The 16,665-nt window shown below is 32.2% G+C and overlaps 4 protein-coding genes across 6 annotated transcripts; 3 read left to right on the top strand and 1 right to left on the bottom strand.

Annotated features, from left to right (window-relative positions):
• Positions 1–21: 21 nt before the first annotated feature.
• Positions 22–12,857, top strand: LOC111427844 (ubiquitin carboxyl-terminal hydrolase-like faf). 2 transcript variants are annotated; one of them, XM_023063186.2, is made up of 14 exons: positions 22–308; positions 548–601; positions 668–1,381; positions 1,435–1,761; positions 3,735–4,795; positions 4,850–5,519; positions 5,797–7,486; positions 7,578–7,958; positions 8,017–8,271; positions 8,333–8,941; positions 9,000–9,279; positions 9,332–9,675; positions 9,735–10,017; positions 10,081–12,857. In XM_023063186.2, the coding sequence occupies exons 2-14, from the start codon at positions 548–550 to the stop codon at positions 10,853–10,855; spliced, it is 7,443 nt and encodes a 2,480-aa protein (XP_022918954.1). In that variant the 5' UTR covers positions 22–308; the 3' UTR covers positions 10,856–12,857. The 2 variants fall into 2 exon arrangements, with proteins under 2 accessions (XP_022918954.1, XP_022918953.1); XM_023063185.2 differs by having other exon boundaries at positions 505–601.
• A 37-nt stretch (positions 12,858–12,894) lies between these two features.
• Positions 12,895–14,228, top strand: LOC111427909 (spindle B). Of its 2 annotated transcripts, none has more exons than XM_023063272.2 (5): positions 12,895–13,005; positions 13,060–13,194; positions 13,265–13,453; positions 13,500–13,613; positions 13,698–13,811. In XM_023063272.2, exons 1-5 carry the CDS (start codon positions 12,951–12,953, stop codon positions 13,724–13,726), a joined length of 522 nt encoding a protein of 173 aa, XP_022919040.2. In that variant the 5' UTR covers positions 12,895–12,950; the 3' UTR covers positions 13,727–13,811. The 2 variants fall into 2 exon arrangements, with proteins under 2 accessions (XP_022919040.2, XP_022919039.2); XM_023063271.2 differs by having other exon boundaries at positions 12,896–13,005; positions 13,500–13,642; positions 13,698–14,228.
• Positions 14,229–14,265: 37 nt separating this feature from the next.
• Positions 14,266–15,041, top strand: LOC111427945 (mitochondrial import inner membrane translocase subunit TIM14). The gene is made up of 2 exons (XM_023063317.2): positions 14,266–14,530; positions 14,591–15,041. The coding sequence occupies exons 1-2, from the start codon at positions 14,528–14,530 to the stop codon at positions 14,945–14,947; spliced, it is 360 nt and encodes a 119-aa protein (XP_022919085.1). The 5' UTR covers positions 14,266–14,527; the 3' UTR covers positions 14,948–15,041.
• Positions 15,042–15,075: 34 nt separating this feature from the next.
• LOC111427944 (growth hormone-regulated TBC protein 1-A-like) lies at positions 15,076–16,456 on the bottom strand. The gene is made up of 3 exons (XM_023063316.2): positions 16,154–16,456; positions 15,217–16,102; positions 15,076–15,166 (listed from the first exon to the last, which is right to left on the bottom strand). The coding sequence occupies exons 1-3, from the start codon at positions 16,171–16,173 to the stop codon at positions 15,089–15,091; spliced, it is 984 nt and encodes a 327-aa protein (XP_022919084.1). The 5' UTR covers positions 16,174–16,456; the 3' UTR covers positions 15,076–15,088.
• Between the last annotated feature and the right edge of the window lie 209 nt (positions 16,457–16,665).

Here is a 16,665-nt window from a genome sequence, read left to right as displayed (position 1 = left end):
AAAATAGTTCCGTACGTCAACAATCGAGATTTTATACGGTGTTCGTCACCGTACTTTCCCTGTGAATTGCGAACTCTCTTCGCCCCCATTCGATCGAGTCTCGGGGCCCCGTCAGTGTCCGGTGGTAGTGGATATTTTTAGAAAATTTTTAATCATTAATTTCGGCGCCATTTTGTATATGCCGGCGGATTTTAGTCGTACGTCAAAACTCGAGTTTCCCATTCGTATTCCATTACGAAATAAACGGCCCCGTCGCATCAACGACAGCCCCACGAGAGTGCCGTGCGCCCCCGAACATCTATACAGAGGTAAGATAAGACACCAAGACTATCTGTCATTTTTTGTCAACTCCCTTTGACGTTTGTCACATTTCGCCCTTTTTTGATATTTCTTCTGTCAGGAGAAAAATTATCAGTACATTAAGAGAAGATGGCACAATTTCATCCGTTTACATTTTCTTAAATAAGATTAAAACATCTCCTCCTATTTTTATTATTATTATAGATCATTGGGTCTTAATATGACTGTAACTGATTGAATTTTCAAGATGACTATTGTTACAAGAGGTCAAGGAATAACTGGAGAAACATCTGAAATACAGGTAAATTTATTAATTATTTTTTTATTTTTATTAATAATCTATACCATCCTTTTTTGTGCTGTATAGAACATAACCTCACTGCCTGGTACTTCTGAAACTCCATTTGAAGAGGCGCCGGATGACGGTATTGAACCGGATTTTCCCCATGATAAATTGCAAACTTTAGATGAAAAAATTTCAAATGTAAGATGGGTGGTTCCCGTTCTACCAGATCAAGAGCTAGAATGTCTCTTAAAAGCTTCCATAGAATTGTCTCGAAGAGGTTTGGACACCCGATCGGAGGCTTGTCAACGATTTTTTCAGGAGGGTCTAACAATTTCATTTACAAAAATCTTAACGGACGATGCAGTTTCGAGTTGGAAGCCAAACATTCATGCTTGTATCAATCAAAATTGTGTCAGGCTAGTTGAGTTATGTGTTATTAAGTTGCCTCATGATTGGTTTCCTTTATTGGATTTATTAGCAATGGTTTTTAATCCAAACAATAAGTTCCACACATTTAACGCATCTAGATCGAGCGAAACTGCGGGTTTGGGGAGCAATTTATCAGAGGAAGAACTTTATGCAAGACCTTTAAACGATTTAAGAACAACTCGGGGTTGGTTGGTCGATTTAATTAATAAATTTGGTGAATTGGGCGGGTTTAAATTATTATTGGAAAGGTTTCAAAGTGGTAAAAGTCTCAGTGTGGCTGTTGTAAATGCTTTATTGAGGCCGTTTGGTTTGAGTTATGAATACTTAACACCTCACACTATTAATAAGTATATTCTTCCTATTTTGGTGAGTTACATTAATCATTGCACTTAATTGTTTTAATTTTATTAATATTTTAGGAAATAATACCGGAAATTTTGGATAAATTAACAGATGATGAACTTAAAAGGGAAGCTAAAAATGAATCTAAAAGTGATATTGTTTCGGCGATCATTAAAGCATCAAAAAACCTCGCATCTCGCGTTGCCAACCAAGAAGAACTTATAAGAACTTTAGAGGGTTTTCGTCTTAAAATGATTTTGAGACAATTACAAATTTCTAGTTTTAATGGGAAAATGAATGCTCTCAATGAAATTAATAAAGTTATTTCAAGCGTTTCTTCATATTATCCAAATAGACATCATGGCATTGAAGAAGAGGAATATTTAACACCTGAAAGAATGGCTGTAAGTTTTTTTTTAATCCCTTAACATATAATTATACAGGGGCGCTGATATGTATGAAAAACGGTCGGTAAGTTAGCTAGCGAAAAATGTTAAGATACAAAAGTTTTAGTTTGTATATTATTTCATATTTCGGAAATCTTTGAAAATCACACCTATACAAATGACACAAATGAACAATTTTGAGAAAAACGAGATTTTCGTTTTCATCTCTCTAAAAATATAAGACTTCTCAGAATAGACAGTATTTATGTTCAATATTAATGAAGCTATGGTCAACTTGCGGTTAAGAATGTCAACGTCAATTTTGACATATTTGTATTCGTCGTGAAAACTCCTTTAAAATGAGTCCAAACACGACATATTTATCTTCAATATTAATGAAATTATGGTCAACTTCCGGTTAGGAATGTCAATGTCATTTTGACATATTAATTTTTATAAAATGTCTTAATATTTGTGACAAAAACATAAATATAAAAAAAACTTAAAAAATTAAGGTTAGTATTAATATTTAAAAATTAAATTGCTATCTTCATTGTTGCGAACTTCGGGTTTAATGTTTTTTATTCTTTCTTTGGACTCATTTTAAAGGTTTTTTAATGAATATGACAAATATGTCAAAATTGACGTTTCAAACCGAAAGTGATTGTATCTCCATTAATATTAAAGTTAAATATGTCGAGTTTGGACTCATTTTAAAGGATTTTTTATGAAGTTAACAAATATGTTAAAATTAAAAGTTGAAAGTTCGAACTTTTTGGTTTTTTGAGATAAATGCGTCACCACTTTAAAGGTTATTTTATGAAGATTACGAATATAATAATAAAATTAAAGTTGACATTGACAACTGAAAGTTTTTTTCACGACTAAACCCGAATGTTTCTAGTTTTAGTTCAATAAAAATATACAACATACTAATATCTTATGCTAACTAGCTCTACCTACCACTGCCACTAGAACTAACACTGGACTGAGAACTAGAAACATTCATTTTTTTTTGTCCCACGTCTCTCAAGACGACTAAACCCAAATGATTGCAGTTCTAGGTCTTGTGTTAGTTCTAGTTTTAGTGCAATAAAAATATGCAACATAGTGATATCTATCTTATGCTAACTAGCGCTGTCGTTTGTAAAATAGATAAGATGAGAGATGTTAATCTATTTCTAGAGTCTCTGAAGATGGCCAAACTTTTAATTTTATACTAACACCTAGAAAACGACACTGGCCCGAAATTGTAGGTTCATCTATTTTTTCTATTGTACAATTTCTTGGTGTATCTAATTGTCTAAGTGTCGTATCTAAGTTGGTTCTTAGATGTATGATGCAAATTGGACTTGAAATCATATAACGTGATTGTCTCGCTTAGCTTTATTCTTTAAAACAAATGGTATTTTAGGTCTTTCGGTATTCTAATATACCACAAGAATTTTGTTTAGAATTTCGAGATGATCTGAAATATGGAATAATAGACAGGGTGTTCCATTAAAGAAAACGTAACCTTTTTTCGTCATAACTTTTTGACTGGCCTCTATACTTAACTTGTCTTTATTGCAATAGATTTTAAAAAACACTAAAACTTTTGTATTTCCATACATATCAGCGACCTGTATAAGTGATAGTGTTCATGGCAACAGACAACCTAAGCCTTGACGTCACAGTGATGGGCGGAGCTTATACCGATTCCAAACATTTTCGTTGCTAACGGTAAACTGCCATTTTTTATTTAGTGTTAAAATAAAATAAACTAAACGTGACATTTTAAATGACATTTTTTGGTGGTTTATCGTTAGCAACGACATTGTTTGGACTGGTTATAAGTTCCGCCCATCTCTGTGACGTCAGAATTAGGCAGTCTACTACATTAAAAAAAAAAGTTGGTAACTGTCTTAGTTGCTATGGAAACAAATCACTTTAAACAAAGTATCAAAGGTAAGATATAACAATTTTTTTTTCTAATTAAATTTTCAAATTAGAAATGGATAAATGAAAACGGCGTCTTAGAAATAGTTTTGCGAGATTCACTTCATCAACCTCAATATGTAGAAAAACTTGAAAAGATTTTACGTTTCGTGATAAAAGAACGGGCCTTAAGTCTATCGGATTTGGACGCGGTTTGGTCCGCTCAAGTCGGAAAACACGAGGCGATAGTAAAAAACGTTCACGATTTGCTCGCGAAATTAGCGTGGGATTTTAGTCCTGAACAGCTCGATCATCTTTTCGAGTGTTTTCAAAGTAGTTGGACGTCGGCGTCTCGGCGTCAAAGGGAACGTTTGTTGGAGTTGATTCGTCGCTTGGCGGAGGACGATAAAGACGGTGTGATGGCGCATAAAGTGTTGACGCTTTTTTGGAATTTGGCGCACGCGGAAGATGTTCCAACTGAAATTATGGATCAAGCGTTAGCGGCCCATATTAAAATCTTGGATTATAGTTGTTCGCAAGAACGCGACGCTCAGAAAACGATTTGGTTAGATAAATGTGTGGAGGAATTAAAAAGTGGGGATAGATGGGCTTTACCAGCGTTAAAACAAATTAGGGAAATTTGTTGTTTGTATGAACCTTCACCGAATGGGGTTCATCCACAAAGAAGTCATCACATATTCTATAGGCAGGAAGTTATTGATCGATTGCAAGGTCAACACTCTTTGGTTATCTTAGTTACAACTAGTTTAACGAAATATATGGAACGATTGCGTAATTTGGTTAAAGATAATCCGGAATTAACAAGCGAAACTTATTTTCCTGATGCTAGATATTGTCATGTATTTCAAATTCAGGAAAGATTGAATTTTTTGAGGTTTTTACTCAAAGATGGGCAGTTGTGGTTGTGTGCGGATCAAGCGAAACAAATTTGGCAATGTTTAGCGGAAAATGCGGTTTTCGCTTCTGATCGAGAATCATGTTTTAAATGGTTTTCTAAGTTAATGGGTGATGAGCCAGATTTAGACCCTGGTATTAATAAAGATTTTTTTGAAAATAATATTTTACAATTGGAACCTACTTTATTGACCGAAAGTGGTATTAAGTGCTTTGAAAGGTAAGATAAATGTATAACAAAATAAATTGATTTGTAACCTTTTATTTTGTTCAGATTTTTTAAAGCAGTCAACATGAAAGAGGGCAAATTAAAAGTAAAACGTCGTACTTTATTAACGGAAGACCCCGATTTAACAGGAATGGATTATTTATGGAAAGTGGTAACTTTATGTTCTGATGATATCGCATCGAGAGCTATCGAACTTTTAAGAGAAGTCAGCACGAATTTGGGGCCACGTTTAATGGCCGCTCAGGTTAGTTTTCACGAAACCTACATAACTGAATGTTACGATCGACTTCGCGCCCATTACGACACCGTAACCGTTTTGCAAAAGCCAGGTCAAGACAAAGAATTCGATACAGAACAGATACAAAATCGGATTCGTGCTGAAGCGGTTAAAATGTGCAGGGTGATGCGAGTTCTTCACGAGTACCTTAGCGAATGCGATAACGCTTACATGGGTGAAAGGAAGTTTTTACCGTTACATAGAGCTTGTAGAGGGCGACACATGATGCTTCTTGTACGATTTTCTAGTCCCAACCGACAGGATGATATTGAAATTTTTACTCATTCTAATGATACATTAGCGTCCCTTAGAAGACATATTTTACGAAGGGTTAAACCAGGGATTCATTGTAAGTTGGAGTTGTTTGTTAATGGGGATCCTTTAGATCCAGCTGATGATAGGAAATTGTTGTGGCAAATACCACTTAGGGATAAAACAGTAAGTTATGATTAATATAAAGTGATATATTTACACAATGAAACTGGATGGTTTTGAGTTAGCTATTTTATTCCTAATGTATAATTTGAGATTACAAGGGAAATAAAATATGCTCCATCATCCACCATTCTGATATGTTCTTCAATAGCTATATTCAAAGCAATTTAAAGCAGTCATCACAGTAATAGAAAGCTAACTACAAATATGAAATCATCCCGTTTTATTAGTATAAATAATTATCTAGTTAATAGTATCTAATAATCTATTTTTGTTATAGTTAATTTCTGCAAAAATAACTCAAATAAATTCAAACATGGCCTCATCCCAAGATAGTAGCTCGGATAGTTCAACATCTTCACCTCAACATCCTTATGACGTACCAAACGTAGAAGCGGAAGCGGAAAATTCACTTCCAGGTGTTTTGATGTCGATGGAACACACTTACGCGCAGTTTTTTTGTCAATTGTCTGCCTTGGGTAGTATTTTAGAGTTTGATGCGCTTCGTGACGGAGCAAGAAACCTTTTATTACTGATGCCTTGTGACCACACGACCATAACCCGACTCCATATTCTCTTTTCCAGTAATTTTGAATCGAATATTCCCATCGAAGATATGTACTTTAGTCCAACTCCAGCGGAAGTGCTTTATAACCTTGAGGTGCTTTATACTCTGTTGATGCCAGCTTTGGATCCACTTTCTGAAAAGACTTACAACATTCAGTATGAGTTTATGGTGTCTGGTGAGGCGCATATTTTCTTGGAAATGTTAACGAGGAATAATTTTATGTCCAGTTCGGATATGGCAACGAAAAGATCGGCGTTCCTTGTTGTTTTAAAGATTTGCAAATTGATATTAACTTCGGTGGCGCAAGTTTTGGTAAAATTAAGCGAGGATCACACCCCACCCGAAAAAGAAGGTAAAAACGAACCGAATCCGGGTTTTTTCTTGAAACACGCGTTAAGATACGTCCCCGGACATTCCGATCAAATTTTAAAAGAAGCTGCAAAAAAATTATCTCAAGGTTTAGCCGATTTAATGGTTGAAACCGGAAGTAGCGGTCAAGTTCAAGGTCTTTTCAGTCAAGCTTTAAATTGGGAATTACCCGATACAAGAACCGTTATGGCGTTAATGAATCTAGTTTGGGCAGCGAGTAGCGCTAATCTTCAACATTTAAACGCAACCCCTGAAACGCTTCATTCGCTTTGTGATCCTTCAAAACGCAACGCACCCTTGGAACTTCACGTCGATGATGTTGCGTTATGTAAGGAAGCTTTGGAATTACTCAGTGTGGCTTTAGTTTTAAATCCGAGCAGTTTGGAACATTTGTGTGAACGTAACGAGTTTCCATTATTTATGACGGATATTCTGTTGTTAAACCCTAGTCGAAATATAAGAGTTAGCGCGGTCGAACAGTTTATGATAATCTGTACCTACGGAGCGGCAAGTAGAACAGCACTTAATCTTCTTACACCTTACCTATTTTCGCTTTTGGACACGTTAGTTTTGGATAATGCAACGACTTCGCACGAATTTTTCCAATTACTCTGCCGATTGATCAACGTTATGTTTTTATCAAATACACCACTACCAGAAGCGGAAAGTTTGTTAGCCGGCGAGGTCGCTTGGTTAAGAAGGGCGAGGGGACAACACGACGGCTTGCTTGAAGGTCATCTTGGGTTAGCAAAGGAGTTATTATCGTTTATGACAAATGAACAAAAATGTGAATTGGGTAGTGCGGAATCGGGAAGTTTAATTAAAGAACTTTTGGAGGATTTTCTTTTTCCCGCCAGCAAATTGATGTTGCAATTAGTTAAAACTGGGATGTTGGGTGAAGATCCAGCTACCCCAATTTGTGATACACCACAAACACAAGCTGCAGCTTTTGAATTATTAACCACATTGTGTCAATATTGTGTACCAAATTGTAGACAATTAGTATCTATGCTTAGCAACATGTTTTATTCAGGTAAATTATTTGTATGATAACAAATATATTCTTCATCAAATTTTTTTCATTAAATTATTTTATTAAAAGTATTAATAAATACATTTTGTAGATCCAGAAACGACAGTTATTGAATGGGATTATTTACCAATAATAGGGCCAAGACCAATGCAGGGTTTTGTAGGTTTAAAGAATGCGGGGGCAACGTGTTATATGAACTCGGTTTTACAACAATTGTATATGGTGCAAAGTATAAGGGAAGGTTTATTAGCTTGCGAAGGAGCGGCCACCGATCCTAACGAAGATTTTAGCGGTGAAGAAAAACTTGAAATTGAAGTAGACACAACGGACGATCGATCGAGTTTAGATGATAATCGAAAAGATTATAACGTTGGGATATTAAAACAAGTTCAAGCGATTTTCGGTCATTTAGCTTATTCTAGGTTACAATATTACGTCCCTAGAGGACTTTGGAGGCATTTTAAATTACAAGGTAAAACAAAATAAATTAATTAAATAAGAAATTATTGATTAAAAAAAATATATATTAGGTGAACCTGTAAATTTACGTGAACAACAAGACGCTGTGGAATTTTTCATGTCCCTTATTGAAAGTTTAGATGAAGCTTTGAAAGCGCTTGGTCACGAACAGATAATGTCGAAAATTTTAGGCGGTTCATATTCAGATCAAAAAATTTGTAAAGGTTGTCCTCACCGTTATTCAAAAGAAGAACCCTTTAGCGTGATCAGCGTGGATATTCGGAACCACAGCAGTCTTCAAGACTCAATGGAACAATACGTAAAAGGTACATCATCTTGAATTTGTCCACTTTTTTAACGTTTATCCGTTTGATTTCCGTTTCGCAGGGGAATTATTGGAAGGGGCCGACGCGTACCATTGCGAGAAATGTTCGAAAAAAGTGGTCACAGTTAAACGTCTTTGCGTGAAAAAACTTCCCCCGATACTCGGCATTCAATTAAAACGATTCGAATACGATTTCGAACGAGTGTGTGCAATCAAATTCAACGATTACTTTGAATTTCCACGCGATTTAGATATGGAGCCTTACACTGTTTCCGGTTTGGCAAAACTCGAGGGCGAAATTATTGATTGCGATTTAAATCCTGGAGGTTCAGATGTTTGTACCAGGTATCATTTATCAGGAATTGTTGTTCATTCAGGTCAAGCTTCTGGAGGACATTATTATTCATACATTAGAAGTAGAAATTCAAATGGTGAAGTTAGATGGTATAAATTTGATGATGGCGAAGTTACTGAGTGTAAAATGCATGAAGATGAAGAAATGAAGGTGCAATGTTTTGGTGGGGATTATATGGGGGAAGTTTTTGATCCAATGTTGAAAAGAACTACGTATAGAAGACAAAAAAGATGGTGGAATGCGTATATGTTATTTTATACCAGACAGGATGTTGAGGAAAGGGAAGTTTTAAAAGCTATGGAGAAATTAACGATTTGTATGTTTTTTTTTAAGTTTTTTTTGTGGGATTATTTGTGATTGATCTATTTTTGTAGCTGATAAGAAAGAACATCATATAAGAATGCCGGTTGCTATTGAAAACAGCATAAGAAAGCAAAACATCAAATTTTTACATCACCGAAGCCAATTTTCAACGGAATATTTTAACTTTATTAAGAAATTTGTGAATAGTATTACTCCAAATAGCATGCGACCGAATTTATCAACAAAAGATTTCGAGCAACTTTCAATGTTAAGTGTTAAATTAGCTAGTGAGTTCTTATTTCATACAGGATGGCACACAAAAAAGAATCTCCGTGGACCAGCTATGGATTGGTGAGAATAAGAAAGAAATCAATTAACATAATTTAATTTTAATTTTTTTTAGGAGTGACACAATTTGTCTTCATTTCCGTGCTGGTCCAGCAATCCGTTCTTGGTTCGCCCACGAAATGTTATTCGCCCATATGCAAAGATTTTGCGAGTATTTGTTGAGTTGTCCTAGCGGTGAAGTTCGAAATGCTTTTATGAAAATAATCGTTGTTTTGGCGCATTATTCACTCAACGATGGCCCGTGTCTTAACCCACCTGGAATTAATAATCACGATCCACTAGCAACATTAAGTGATCACATCATTTGGGCTTTATTAGCTTTATTACATCGAGATGTTAGCGAACACGGGCGACATTTACCGCATTATTGTAACGTTTTTCATATGTATGCAACACAAGGTATATTAATTTAGTTTTGCATCAAATTTTTGAGTGTTTTATACTTTTTTTTGACTTAGGTGTTCAAGAGAAAGCCCATTTATTAAAAATGAACGTTCACACGACGTTTATGTTGGTTGCTTTGGATGAAGGACCCGGGCCTGCTATTAAATATCAATACACCGAATTAGGAAAATTGAATCAAGTCGTTTCTTGTTTGGTTAGGTGTTGTGATGTTAGCTCAAAATGTCAAAGTAGCACTGGAGTTCCCATCTTGCCTAATCCGTATGGTGATCCAAGCTGTCCTGAGTACATAATGCCTTTGTCTGTTCAAGCATCTGATATTTTATTTGGAAGAACAAGGTAATTATTAAAATCAATTTGCTGCAAGTTCACACCTTTAAATTAAAATTTTTTCACTTCCAGTTATATCAAAAAAGTAATTGAAGATTCAAGTTTAACTGATGAATCAATAAAACTTCTTCAATACTGTTCATGGGAAAATCCAAACTTTTCCCGCGTAGTCCTTTCAGAACTTCTCTGGCAAATAGCATTTGCGTATTGTCAAGAACTCCGCCACCATATGGAACTTTTACTTTATATTTTATTAATTGAAGACTCCTGGCAAACACATCGTATTCATAACGCTTTAAAAGGTGTCCCTGAAGAACGTGAAGGATTATTAGAAACAATAGCCCGTTCAAAAAATCATTACCAAAAACGGGCTTATCAATGCATAAAGTGTATGGTGGCGCTTTTTAGTAAATGTCGGGCCGCTTTGGCGATGTTACACGGACATTCGGATCTTCGTAACCAATGGGCACAAGCTGTGACGTGGTTACAAGAAGAATTATTGAAAAGATATCCGGCGCCTTCACAATATTCTTATAATACTTGGTCACCGCCTGCGCAAAGTAATGAAAGTTCGAACGGGTTCTTTTTGGAACGATCGAATAGCGCAAAAAATACTCTAGATAGAGCGTTGGAATTAATACCAGAAACGGAAAGAGAAGATGACGATGTAAGTGAAGAACAATTGTCTCAAGAAGAGGTTAATGAAAGTGGTGGTGGTAGCGGTGTGTGCGGAGGAAGTAGTGGAGGGGTTCAAATTGATTCGGTTGGTCAAGATGGTGGTACAGGAACGGGACAAAGAGCTGATTTACCGGATGTGACACAAAGTTGCGATGGACAGAATACTTAACCTTAAGAAAAATTAAGTGGAAATAAATGAATGAAAAAGTTCCGATGGTGAAAATGAAAAAAGATTATACTGATGATACAAAAGGAGTAATTGCAAAAAAATGTACTTTTTTTTGGGTTTATTTTTTTTAATTTATTTAGAAGAAGAAAAAAAAAGAGAAAAAGGGACTTGTGATATATGTAAACGTGTATATATAAAAACCCGACGCATTTCGTGATTTTTTATAACTGAATTGCATTTGTGTCTCTATGTTCCTTAGAGCGAAAAAGGAGGTCCCTTTTTTTAACGACAAAAAATAATACTATTACTATTAAATAACCTAACCTAAAAACTAAACTAACCAATTACACTCCGAGTTTATTACATATTCTCCCACTTCTTTAATTATTAATATTTGCCTTACTCATCAAAAAAAATGTGTATTGAAATCTTAAATTTATCAACTTCTTTTTAACTTAGTTAAGAGGATATTTTGTGTATACTTCTTTATTATATTTTATTTTAACTAAATAATACAGTTATTTGAATTTTTTGATGAGTTTGGTGTTTTTTTAAATAATTGTTGTCATAAAAATAGCTCCGCTTGTTAATAACTGATTTAAGAATTTAACAATTGATTATTTAAATTAATTTTTTGGGTGGTGTATTAAGTTACAATTTGATGTTTAAAAAAGTTTACAAATTTTATTTTACAATAATTAATTAATTATAAATAATGAATTTGTATAAATTTTTTCTTATTCTTAATTAATATTTTTAATCAGCACTTATTTATTTTTTGTTTAAGCCCACGTTTAAAAAATTAATTAAAAAATGAGCGGTACCTATACATAATATATAGATATCTTTAAAAAACATGTAAATTTGCTTCGTTCTTGTATATTTTTATATTTAAAAATACTTTGTAAGCGATGTAATAAATTGGAATTTTTGTACGTTTTGCCCACTGATAAAAAATAATAATACTAAAGATTAATAACATGCCCACGCTCCCCTTTTTAACACACAAAATCACTAAAGTATGTTTTTTTTCGCCCCCTTTGAAAATAAAGTATAAAAGAATTAAAAAAAAATACATAAAAATAGTTGACGAGTTCTCAATTTAGGGTGTACTTCTTGTATATAACTTAAATAGTTATTAAAAAGAACCTTAGTGCTTTTTATTGATTATACAATTACATAATGTTTGATGAAAAGGTGTTTTCTTGCATTTTATCGCAAATAAAATGGTAAATAACAAAAAAAGGTTTAATTGATTGGTTTATTTAACAACAAAAAAGAAGCCAATCGGATTTATATATATATATAATATAAATATATGATATTTAATAATAGTATTTTGTGAATATCTTATTTTACCTCTTAAAGGAAATCAAATTAAAAAAAAATTAAAAGAAAGTAAAACTTAACATACAATTTAATTATATTTTTTTGAGTCCGTTTTTTTAGAGTTAAAGCTGTATTATAAATTTAAATAATAAGAGAAATGAAATGTGATTGAGTTGTATTTTTTAATGACAAATACAGCCATAACTTGGTGTCGTTTCGTTTTCCGGAACAAATATCTTTATTTTTTTTTTTTTCTAATTCTTACATCTATTTGTTTCTCTTTATTAAACACAATTTCTTCTCAACGTTTTCAATCCGTCTTTTTCTCGGTGGCTAAAGATTGTTAAAATAGTCATATTATTTTTTTTCTTCTTTTTCCACCAATTAAATACTACGATACATTGTATATTTTTATAGAACGCAATTTACACTATAAATAAAAATAGATTGTTATCCCCCTTTCTCATTATTATTATTATTATTACACATACATGTAATTATTAATGTATTTGTTGGTTTTTTTTTTCTTAACACATTCTTGAGCCGCCTGCCACTTATTGTTTATTAGATAAATATTAATTATTATTATTATTGAATAATCAATTGTTTGTCATTCATACTTATTACCTTATTGACAATATATGTTGCACATGAATAAACAGATGTCATCAAATTTTTTTTTTTTAATTGAAATTTTTTGACCACCTATAGATAATATATATCTTTGGAAAAAAAGTTAGGTTATGTAGAATTTATTTCTGTTAAAATGGATTTATTAAAGAGCAAAGTACCGGATATTATCTTAAACAAATTAAATAAACGTAAATTAATTACTAATTATAAATAAATATAATTCTTTTATATTTTTTCTTTAGTTGAAATTTCTTCATTGGAATCTTTATTAACAACAAAACAAACAGATTTAGAACAAAAAGGATTAAATTTTCTAGAAATTGAAGAGTTAAGAGAAGCAGTCAGTGAAATTTTGGTTTCTAATAGATTCCATGCAGGTAGTATTTTATTTTAAAAAGTCACAAATCTAATTGTACTGAAATGTGTTGCAACAAAAATTGAATTTAGTTTTAGAAATTCCTCGTTGGTCAAAAATTCGTGTTGGCTGTAAAGTAATTAATGATTTATTAAAAGGTGGTATTCCAATAAATGGAATAAATGAAATTTATGGACCAAGTGGCGTCGGAAAAACCCAGTTTTGTTTAGAATTAGCAATTATGACTCAGTTTCCATTAGAAATTGGTGGATATAATAAAAGTATGAATTTCTTTTTCCATATTTTATCTAATTATGCCTTTTTTAGATGTTCTTTACATTTGCACAGAAGAACCTTTTCCATCTAAAAGATTAAACGAGCTTGTTTCATTTTATCCTAAGAAAATCCTTGATAAACCATTTAAAAAACTTTTATCAGATGGTATTTACGTTGAATACATTGCAGATTTTGTAAATAACATATTTAGATTATTCCCCCTTTATTATTATAAATTAATTATTTTAGGATCAATTAAGAACAACGTTAACGACTAAAATGCACAAACTCTTATCATTTACACAAATTGGATTAATTATAATTGATTCAATAGCAGGGATTTTTCGAAATTACTGTGAAGACATTAATTACATTTCAAGAAAAAACGATTTTAAAGAATTAGTCCAAATTTTCAATGAATTAACACAAAAGCATAAAATTGCTGTGTTATGTACAAATCAAGTTTCTGATGATCTTAAAACCGGTAAAACTATCCCTGCTTTAGGATTAGCTTGGAGTAATTATATCACATCGAGATTTTTAATGACTCGATATGGAATGAGTACCGTTAGAAACTTCGAAGTTATTTATTCCCCAGAATTAGCTCCAAAAAGTTGCAATTTTCAAATATATCAAAGTGGAATTGGATCAGTCGACATAACCTAAAAATTTAAAAATCGTTTCCAAAGAAAAATTGCTAATATAACTTAATTTAAATATTAATTGAATTAAAATTAATCGTTTTATTTATATTTTGATTAATAAATTAAAAAAATTAAATTTTTTTGTCGTTAGTTTTTATAACCATCATTTTGACAGATCTAATAACCTCAAAAATTATAAAGTTTAACTTTTAATTCAAACTTAAAAAAAAACCACCAAATCATTAAATAAATCCCCAATCTAAATTTGATGTCCAATATTTATTAATTATCTATAAATACTTATTGTAAATTCCCAAGAATTTTACTTTTCAACGTCACGTTGTGAGAACATAACCTATACAAAGTTTTAAAAATAACAAACCTTTAATATACGATAAAGGTGACCCGAATCCTCCAGAAATACCCTAAATAAAAATGGTAAGAATCACACTTTTACTTATTTATTCTTTTCTGGTCTAAACTGTTGATTATTTTTAGACTGCTGGAGTAATTTTAGCAGGATTAGGCCTTGCAGCCGTAGGTTTTGCTGGTAGATATGCATTAAGACAACTACCCAATGTTACAAAAACCGTTAATGAAGCTATGAAAAATTTACCGAAATTCGATATGGAAAATATGGCAAATTCAAAATATTATAAAGGCGGTTTTGATCCAAAAATGAACCGACGAGAAGCTGCTCTAATTTTGGGTATAAGCCCATCTGCTAGTAAACAAAAAGTTAAAGATGCTTTTAAAAAAGTTATGGCTGTTAATCATCCAGATCGAGGTGGTTCTCCATACATAGCATCAAAAATTAACGAAGCAAAAGATTTTCTTGAGAAGCACTCTCATTAAGAAAATATTAAAACAAATTAGAATTTTTTTTAAAGGTTTATTATTAATAATAATAAATGTGATATAATATATAAATAAAAAAAAGTAAATAAGACTAGATTGAGTTGATATTTTTGTTGACTTTTGAACGCTTTTTAAATTTCAATGTGTATTTGCATGTTTTAAACGCAACTTTTCTAATTGGCTGCTTGAAAACGATCCGGGCATTGTAAAAATTTTCTAAAACAAATTAATTAATAAAAAATTACGATTTAATTAATTCAGCTTACTTCCATAAACGAATGGCAATTTAATACTTGTGAATTATGTCCCATCCTTTTAAAACAGTCTATAACTTCTCCAAAATCATTAGTGCATAAGATATCATCCCTATGTATTTTAATAAGAGTTAAAGCAACGCGAAACAATATTTTTGAGCCTTCACAAAACAAACTATCCCATATTCTTAAAACAGTTTCTGTTGGTAAAACTTCCGAGTATAAACAAATAAACCATTTTGTTGAACTAACACCAAATTCAACCCCCATTCTAACAAGATGATTGTGTACGAGAGGTTCTTTTAATTTAACAAGTTCATCTAAAACGGCGAGGTCTGTTAATAACCCGGACATTGTTTTAATGTAATATTTAGGAAGTATGTTGTCGACTAAAGCTTTAAGTAACCAAAAGGTGACTTCTTCATCTTTGGTGGCTAATAATAATAAACCGGCGATGTAATTTAAACCTTGGCAGTAGGTAACTTCAGCGTTTTGATGCGCAAATGTTGCACAAACATTGAATAATTTTTTAGGTAAAACTCCATCTTTGGTAAAGAAAATGTTTTCAGGAAACGTGCGAGGTACATCCAGTTTAATCATTGATATTAAATTTTCATCATTTATCAATGATTTCATTTCTTCATAGGTAAGTTTTGATTTATCTTTAAGTGCTTGACCCCCAGAAGTGAACATCCAAATCATCGGTCGTTCGCTCATTGGAATTCCTTTACGTATAAATCGTTTTAATTTAGCCGTTTTCTTATTTTTTTCACGTTCATTTAAACCTTTCCAACGCTGTTGACGTCTATTTAATATTGATAGGTAATTTTCGAAAAATTCCGCTTGCTTTTTGTAATCAAAGTTTGGTGGTCTCTCAAATCCATATTCATCAACTTTACTAAATTATAGAAACAAATTAATTTAATAATCTACACTACTTAGAATTTACCTTAAGTTCGTTTGAGCCATTTAGATAATCCAAATTAATATTAAGTCTTATCTGAATATTTTCAAGAAGACACACTGAATCATGCCAGTTTATTTAACGTATTACAAACTCGAACCATTAAATAAATAATGGTCATGGTCGTTTCTATTGTACAAATGATTTAATCGAACAGTGTCGGAGATCATAGTTAAATTAAAAATAATGTAATAGGAATTAACTATTTCTCCACATTTGTAGTTTTTTTGACGTTTCTAATCTAACCTAATTCACATTTAGGCCGATTATAAATGACAGATAAGAACGTCACTTGGTTTAAGGTGAAGTTAGTTGTTGTGTTACCTTTGATTATAATGATTCAATGATTATGAATTAAAACGTGATTAATCTAATATGTACTAGAATTTGCTAATAGTAATACTTAAATTACTTTTGAATTATCATAAAATCATAATTAAGAGAGCGATGTATGAAGTTTATAAAAAAATCTCACTAGATGTCGCTGATACATGTGT

Source organism: Onthophagus taurus, chromosome 6 (assembly GCF_036711975.1).
Source record: "Onthophagus taurus isolate NC chromosome 6, IU_Otau_3.0, whole genome shotgun sequence".
NCBI lineage: Eukaryota > Metazoa > Arthropoda > Insecta > Coleoptera > Scarabaeidae > Onthophagus > Onthophagus taurus.
Note: the sequence above shows the minus strand (reverse complement) of the source record. Positions and strands in the feature narration are given on the sequence as shown.